Source organism: Nematolebias whitei, chromosome 3, assembly GCF_014905685.2.
Source record: "Nematolebias whitei isolate Nwh7 chromosome 3, NemWhi1, whole genome shotgun sequence".
In the NCBI taxonomy this organism is placed as follows: domain Eukaryota; kingdom Metazoa; phylum Chordata; class Actinopteri; order Cyprinodontiformes; family Rivulidae; genus Nematolebias; species Nematolebias whitei.
The window spans coordinates 58,447,812-58,456,385 of NC_056500.1; the positions used below are offsets into that span (position 1 = coordinate 58,447,812).

At 39.4% G+C, this 8,574-nt stretch overlaps 1 protein-coding gene across 1 annotated transcript in view; it reads right to left on the reverse strand.

Moving 5' to 3' along the window:
• Positions 1 to 2,214: 2,214 nt before the first annotated feature.
• slc10a4 (solute carrier family 10 member 4) overlaps positions 2,215 to 8,574 on the reverse strand; it is a 32,198-nt gene continuing 25,838 nt past the window's right edge. Inside the window, exon 3 of the mRNA XM_037675058.1 lies at positions 2,215 to 2,785. Coding sequence (XP_037530986.1) covers positions 2,267 to 2,785 — 519 coding nt within the window. The 3' untranslated portion in view covers positions 2,215 to 2,266. The remainder of the gene's footprint in view (positions 2,786 to 8,574) is intronic.

Genomic DNA, 8,574 nt, shown 5'->3' on the forward strand with positions numbered 1-8,574 from the left:
TAGATAGAGAACTTTACTAATTGGCTTTTATGTATGTGAATGTTTCTGTAAAGTGCCCTGAGACAACTTTGTTGTGATTTGGCGCTATATAAATAAACTGAATTGAAATTGAAATTGAATTGAATTAATGTAAAGCACTTTGAGTGTCTTGATGAGATACAAACGCGCTATACTGTATAAGTGCAGTCCATATAGTGGATGAAGAGGGTCATTTTCCTCTTTCCTTTTTGCAATTTTATTGATTGTCTCCGTTTTGCTGGTGGAACAATGCCAGAGATCCTGTATAGGTAGTCTGTTAGAGTAGGGCAAAGGGTTCCTGTTATGATGCAGCAGGCATTGTGCTTGGGATCTATCTTTTTAGCTTGAGTGGATCTGCACCAAATGGGAGCACAGTATTCAGCTGTGGAGTAGCACAAAGCTAAAGCAGCAGTTCTCAAGGTTTTAGGATCTGCACCCCATTTAGTGTTAGCTAGTTTGGACAGGAGTAATAATTGGGAAGTTAGATGGTAAACGGAGGGCATGTACAATGAAATAATGAAACAAGAGGTAGATTCAAAATAAAGTCCAACTCGCAAGAAACTGAAAAACCCACAGGTAAAAAAAAAAAAAAAGTAAAACAAAACAGTGCATTTTTGTAAAAGGAAAGCTAAATAATAATCAAGTAAAATAAAATTGTACAACACTTATTTCTGCAGAAAATGTGAAAAAGAGATGAGGAGGATGTTATTCATATGACAAACGGGACAAAGGATTGTGAAGATCTGATAGCTCATGTGAACATGATAAATGAACGGAAAAAATATTTGTATCTGGACTAATTTAAAAAACAATAAAAAGACCTTGAAGCAATAGGGACAGGGACAAATGAGTAAACCAGAAGCTAATGCAACTGAAAGGATACCAGATAAACTCTGAAGAGCAAGAAGAAAATGCAGAAATTTATTTTCTGTATATTTTAATTTTTAGACAGATGTACAGTTTGTTTTGGCACATTGTCTAGAATTCTCTGATATGTTTGTTAAACAGATTTCATATACCCTTTTTTAAACACAATTACAGAACACAATAAATCATACTAGAAAATTTTCTGCAGAAATTGTGAAGATGCCACCTAATGCATAAAACTAAATTCTCATCTTAAATCATAATGACTTCAAAACTTAATCAGCTGTATACATGCATTCAATTTTCAAACAGATAAACTGAAGGATATCTTAGCCCTCACCATTTGGTCTTAGGGAACACTGAGAGCTACCATCACACCAGATTTTAGCTGAATATCTATTGAAATTACATAGTTTTAGCCACTTTTGTGTTTTTTAAGTTATTGTTAATCATTTGTCAATCAGGCATGAAATCATTACTTTCTAAGTTTCAATAAAAAAAGATTCAGTGGTTCATGTGATATACAGTATTGCTAACAGACATTATATGCAAAAGTGTTAAGCAGAGTTTTTTTAAGGATTTTTTTTTTTTTTTTTGCAGTGACAATATGTCTTAGGAATCTTAGGAATAGGACAATCAATCACTAAATTTTAGCTCAGTATTTATATAAATGATTGTGTATTGGCTAATTTTGTGTTTCTTAAGGTATCTGTGGCAGCCATCTTGAAACAAAATGACCCCAAGAGGTAATCAGTTTTTAATTTCCTCTTTGACTTGAAGCCACTTTTGTATTTGCTAAGGTCAGTTGGCTATTGCAGCCAGTGTGAATAAGATTGACTCCAAAAATTACTTTCTTAGAGTCTTATTAGGGCCTTCTGTTTGATGGTCAGTGTTGTGGTTGTGAAATTTTGAGGCTGTGGGTTCAAGCCCAGGTTGTGTCCAGAGGGGCATCTGGCATAAAACATTGGCCAAATTGTGCAAGTTTGCTCATAGGGGTGATCCCTAAAGATGGGAACAGCCATAAGAAAACAACATTCTGAGGGTTTCATTACAATCTGACCAGTTGTTCAGATATTTTGCTTACATGACAAACACACACACACACACAGATACGGGCAAAAAAAACTTTTATCACCTGCCTTTTGACAAAAATTCTAGCTGCATATTTAGCTTCCATGGTTACAGAGAGAGCAACCAGTGGTCACAAATGTATAAAAACAAGACAAAGCTAGCTGAAGTGGCTCTTTGTTAAATGGCATATTAACAGTGTTTCAATATTTCAATCAGCAACAGCTAGGGTCATGAGTCTGCAGCTTTTATTTTGTGGGTAGAAAGTGAAAACATTTGGGAACCACAGAGCTTCTGTTCCAACATCTGCACATCAAACAGATGTGGGATCAGGAGGACAGGGGTCCAGCATGATGGTGTTTGGGTCACTCACTGTAACTGCACCGTAAGATGAATCAAAGTCCTCATTGTGAAACCTCTGATATACAATGTCCTTGCCATCTATTATCGAGTCTGGTTTGTGCAACACCTCCTTCCTATACATCCTGTAGCCCAGGATGAAAAGGCCGGCCTCGGCTGCTTGGAACAGAGCATACAGCAGGGGGAACATGTACATCCCACCCATGAGATGAGGGGGGAAGGCCAGCTTCAAGATGGTGGTACACAGCTGCACGTTTTGGCACCCTGTCTCCAGGGAGACTGCCCTGCGGCAGTTGGGGGGCAGGTGAAACAGCACAGCCAGGCCATAACCTGCAGCGTAGCCACACAGCGGCATCAGGACAGCCACCATGTAGACAGAGGCTGGGATGGTTGAGAGCAGATCTGGTCCCAACATCACTCCAGTCAGGATGAAGAGCATAACAAGGGTGATGAGCAGAGACCACAGAGATGCCTGCAGACACAACAGAGCTAGATGTCAGTGTCAACCAACAGGAAAAGGTATTAAAATATTTTATAAAACACAATGCCTAGCCTTCTCTAAAGGACTACTTGCCGACCACCTTTCATGCCACTTTTATACTCATTTTATGTTGAGAAAATCTGACGTAGCAATTTTGGTCAAATCTTGAAAATAATGGTATGTGCAAATTTTCTCAATATTTGTTTGGAGATATTACATGATCTGTTTTTCTTTTTAAATGCTGGTTTATACCTCTAGTCTTTCATCTCACTTTTGCAGGTGTGTGATGAAAACTGTATTGCTTTCGTCTTTTATCACCTGCTGACATCCCACAGACGTACCGGCTATATACACCCTGCCTTGTGCTTTTCCTTCAGTTAGAAATGTTTCTTGCAGGCAATGGGCAGCTCATTCTGTGATTGGGCAGAACTTTGTGGGCATGTTCGTTCATGCGAAACAGCGCACGCTTCTTCTGCATGTAATTGCGCTGAAAATGATCCGCTTCCAGAAGCCGGTTGTTTTCCAGCATCTGAGAATACATTTTTGAATGAAAAAACAATCTCTGTCTATCCTGCTATCACTGCTCAATGGGGTTTATGTCTGGTGAGTTGGCTGTCCAGTCAAGCACTGTGGCATGGGCATTTAAACCAGGTTTTGATGCTTCTGGTGGCATGGGCAGGGGCCAGGTCCTGCTGGAAGATGAAATCTGCATCTCCATACAGATCCTCAGCAGAAGGAATCATGAAGTCCTCTAAAACATTCTGGTAGACTATCCTGATGCATGCTCAATAATCCAGGTAGAAAAATCCAAAAAAGTTCAAATCTGGTCCTCTGTACCCAAGTGCTCCACAGTGACAAGCCTAAATAACTACTGACCTATAGCCTTAACATTGGTAATCATGAAGTGCTTCGAGAGACTGGTCTTGACCCAGATCAAGGACTCCATCGACATCACTGTGGACCCACATCAATATGCCTACAGAAGGAACCGCTCCACTGATGATGCCATCTCATCAGTGATCCACACAGCCCTCACCCACCAGTAGAGGAGAAATTCTTACATCCGTCTGCTTTTTCTGGTTTTCTCATCGACCTTCAACACCATCATCCCACAGACCCTGGTGCAGAAGCTCTCCTTTCTTGGACTGAGTCCCACACTGGGGAACTGGATTCTGGACTTCCTGACCAACAGATCTCAGGTTGTCAGGGTCCACATAACTGTTTCCTCCTCCATCACCCTCAGCACTGGCTCGCCCCAGTGCTGCGTGCTGAGCCCCAGGCCCGGAGTGCCCTATCGGGAGAGTCTGGAGATTTCCTGGTGGGCCGGTCTGATTTGTGGGCTCCCTGTTGTTTTTTTTTTTTTTTTTTTATATATATTTTATTACTTCTTATTAACAACATATAAACACAGAACATGCTACTGCTGCTCCTGGGCCGCCCTGCCTCCACCGCAGGGCCTGCTGCTCGTTTTTTTTTCTTTTTTCCACAAGTTGGCTCCACTGCGCGACCTGTCAATCAATCCAGTAGGTGTGTCAGCAAATTACCAATCGATAACCTCAATTTGTCCCGAAGGTAAACGCCCCTTACGTGAAGATCTGAGGCTATAGCCTGGATGCTTTACAGTCAGAGTTTTGTGAAAAATCACCAGAAAAATGATTAAACGGTGTCAGTGGAAAACAGGCAATCCAGACACGCGTTACCCTGAGCGTTTAGAGGGTGGGATACAGTTTATTCATTTTCAAAAATTAAACAGAGTTTGGAAAACGTAAAAAGCCGGGGACTGACCCCATCAGCTGATCACGTTATAAACAGGAAGTAGCTTCCACATGTTCATCTCTACGAAAGTAACTGCAGGTAAATCCTCCATTTTCTGTCATAATTACATCATATGCTTAATGGTTAAATTAAAGGTTAATGTTTAATTCAGGTTATGTTTATTTGTCATATGCAGGTTAACACAAGGTTAACAGTACAATAAAATATTCAGGATGAGAAGAACTGATTTGACTCACTAAAACAAATAACAAACAATAAATACTAAAACATTCAATAAGGATATAAAATAAAGTACCAAGAAGTGAAAAAGTAAATACAATATTTACAAGTTCCTAAAGAAAAAATAGTAAACAACAACATGGTAGAATATAACAGTGCACGTAGGATGAATTTGTATGAATAAGTATTTCAAGGTAGTAAGCTTAAATTCACATGATGTATACTGCACATAACTAACATAAACTACACAGGTTGTGTGAGGTTGTTGCACAGGTAGTGAGGAACATTGAGATTAATTATGATGGTAAGGTAGATACATATGTAGTGAACTAAGCCTCAGGTCAAGTCTGGCCTTGAGGGCCTTCCTGGGACAAGAACTGTATTTCATTGATTTGAGTCCAGAAACACAAGATTAAGTTCATCCAGAGACTTTTTAAGTGTCCTGCACTGATCAATTGAAAGAACACTCTCTTTTCTATTATCATTACTATTTTACAAATGTTTTGATAATCAAAGTGTGTTTAGTTCAAACCATTTTCAAATGTTGAAGTGAGCTACTCATTTTAAATCCGCTGTGAAACAGTATTAGTGATTTTTAATCCTCATTCAAAGTAGAAATCAAGTTAGAATGTGTTACAGAGTAATGATTCATCTTCTTGATCTTCTGTCTGAAATGAGCAAGTTGTGATGTTGGTCAAAGGTCAAGTTTCGGTCAACTGTAAGTTTACTGGAAAGAAATGTCATGTTTAACTTTTACAGGAAGATATTAGAGAATTGACTCCAGGAAGTCTGGGTCCTTCAAAAACATTTTCTGTCTGTTCTTAAACAATCTAACCTTTTTCCCTTGACTTTTAATAACCTCTTACATCACTAAAACACACCCCTGTTTGGTCAATCGACCAATCAGGAAGTTCTCAAATGAACCGGAAGTGACCTCTTTAAAAGGTTTGACACTTCCTAGTTCAGGGAGAAGAACGGAGAAGAACGGAGAAGAACGGAGAAGAACGCGGAGAGAATGCTGTGAGTTAGTTCCGAGAGCAGCAGAGTTCAGAATGCTGGAATTCAGAATGCTGGAGAAAAAGCAACTAAGCTGAACGAGAGAAGTTCAGAGGAACTATGAAATGTCTGTTCTGGGATGATCTCACGACTCCGAACGGTTCCTTACTATCCTTACGGAGACGCTGGAGAGCGTTTGAAGGCAACTCTACACCGAAGTCGGAATTATCCTCTGCCAAGGTAAAAGAGTCGATTTTCAACCGCAAAGTGTACCGTTGGTTAAGCTGGGTCCAGAAGGAGCATGTTGTTCTGGTTATAACAGACAAATTCCCTCACCCATCTCTCTCAAGATAAACTTCATTTTCCATCTTTAAAACTCTTCTATCCTGCTAGAAATTAATCCAGATATTTTCAGAAATGTCTGTTGTAATGCTTGAAGTGAGGGAAATCATGGCCGTATGGTTTCCTAATCGTAAAGCTTGCTAATTAATTATGTTGTTGTTGTTGAAATCAATTTGCCAAATTAATGTAAATGTTTGATGTTGAATTTTGATTATGTTAATAAATGACCGCATTCATTTGATGGGTCAAAGAAAATTAACGTCTCACGTTACATTTTAATTATTCAATGCACAATATTATTCAGTCCAGAAAAATGAATGAATCCGTTTAATTTATGGATAATATATCACAGATATATGTTGCTCTACATCTGGTGGCCTCGTACGGTTCATGAATGGACTGTTATTCGTGTAACAATTGAATTATCATGTTGGCATAAAGAGTCATTTGAAAGCTGAATTTGTACATCTGTTGTATAACTGAAGCTGGGTTTGTGTTAAAACGCTTTATTCTGTTTAAACTGTGATCCAGACGTTGGTTCTGGTCCGGCTCGGTTCTGATTTGGTTCGAATGAGTCGTGTTTGAAGAAAGAAACTGTTGTTTTGAACGGGCGAAGTCCCAGTGAAGCTTTGAGAGTTGATAAGTTACATTTTTAACAGAAAATAGTACATTTTGAAAGTTTTCATGATGAAAAGTTGACCGGAATGTTCAAGCTAAATGCTAACACGCTAGCTGAAATAGCGAGCGGCGATTGGTCGAAAACAGTTGTTTGAAATGCTCTGATTCGCTGAGAGACGTGTCAGGTCGTAAAACCCACCCCCGTTGCTGTTCTGTCATTGGTAGATTCAGTCACGTGACCCAGAAATGAAGCTCGTCTTCATAGGGAATTTCAATCTGCTGTATAAAGTTGAAAAACGCTTTAAAGTTGGTTCTGATCTGTTGCTGCGTTTCTTTGAAGCCTAATCGCTGAAACTTTGCCACGTTTAAGCTTTAAATCCGTTCAGAAATGTTGATTTAACCGAGTTTAGCCTATGCTAATTTTAAGCTAACGGCTAACGACCGGATGTCACCAAAGCCACAGGAAGTCATCGCGACTCCTACTGGTCATCACTAACAGTGTCTGGGTTAAAATAAAAAAAGGTTATGCTGCCGCCTCCTGTTAGAAACTTGAAATCACAGTTTCACTTCGTTTTTATGATATTTTAGGTGAAATTACACGTGTTTATTCCTGTCAGATGCATTTTTGAGTTAATAAACGTTCTTCAAGCTGAATTATTACTGTTATCTTGCATTTAAAAAGTGATTAAGGTATTTATGCAAGAAAGGCATTTACCAAGACATTTTTCATTCACTGATAATTCCTCAAACAGAGATGCAAAATGAAAAATTTGAAACTTTTCAAAGATACAGTCCAGATATTCACAGAGTTGATAAAGTTTACTCATTTGCTGAAAAGATAATACACGTTTAATTGCTAGAACACTAAATAAGCGTAATTATATCAGAAAAAGGAAACTTTTCTGATTTGTTTTTACTACCTAAAACACTACATCTTCCTATTTAATTTTTAAATAGAAGATAATGGCAGGAGAAGACGAAAACGTTGACCTTTTAAACTCCCAAGATGACATCATTCAGGGAGCTTTATATATTTTAACAAATCCAATTATTGGTGACCAATTAGAACAACTTGATGAAACTCAAAGAGCGGAAGAACTGAAAAGTTTAGCAAAAGGAGCCACGGTTAGAGAGAATAAAAAGCAGGGCCATGAACGGTTAGCAAAAATTTCTCTGCTTCTCAAAGAGGAATTGGATCAACAGGTTGAACAAAATGTCGTGCTGTCTAGAGCATATGAGAGGGAGCTCTCAGGAAATCAGATGTCATTACAAGCTCAATCATATGAGGAGAAGATTAGGGATAAAGAGCTTCAGTACCAAGCTGTGTGTTCAGACAACTGTGTGCTACAACAACAGTTGCAGCTCGCATCAAAAGCTCTGAACGAATGCAGACTGGAAAAAGACGCGTTACTCCTACAGAGCGTGCGTTTACAAAGTGAATGTCAAACATCACAGGAACGCTTAAAAGCGTGTGAGGAGAAACTAGCCGCGGCAACAAATAAAAGTTCTGACGTGGGGCGAGTTTGTCTGGAACTCAGAGAAGACCAAGGACGGAGTCCAGGTCATCAGCCATCACCTCAGTGTTAGGAGTGTGCGGGGAACCCAGATGATATGAGACCCAGAACGAGGCAGACACAGGGGAAATACAAAAGAACAGTGTTTATTATTTACAGTGAGTTAAATCACATCCACAGGCTGCTGGTCTGAGGCTCCTGGAAAGAGGGACGACAGGTTATTAGCTGTCCAACGGGGAAGGCTCAAGTTGTTTGTTAAGGAGTGTGTTTGTCCTTACAGTCCAACCCGAAGGGAGAGCTGGTCCTTCAGTCCAA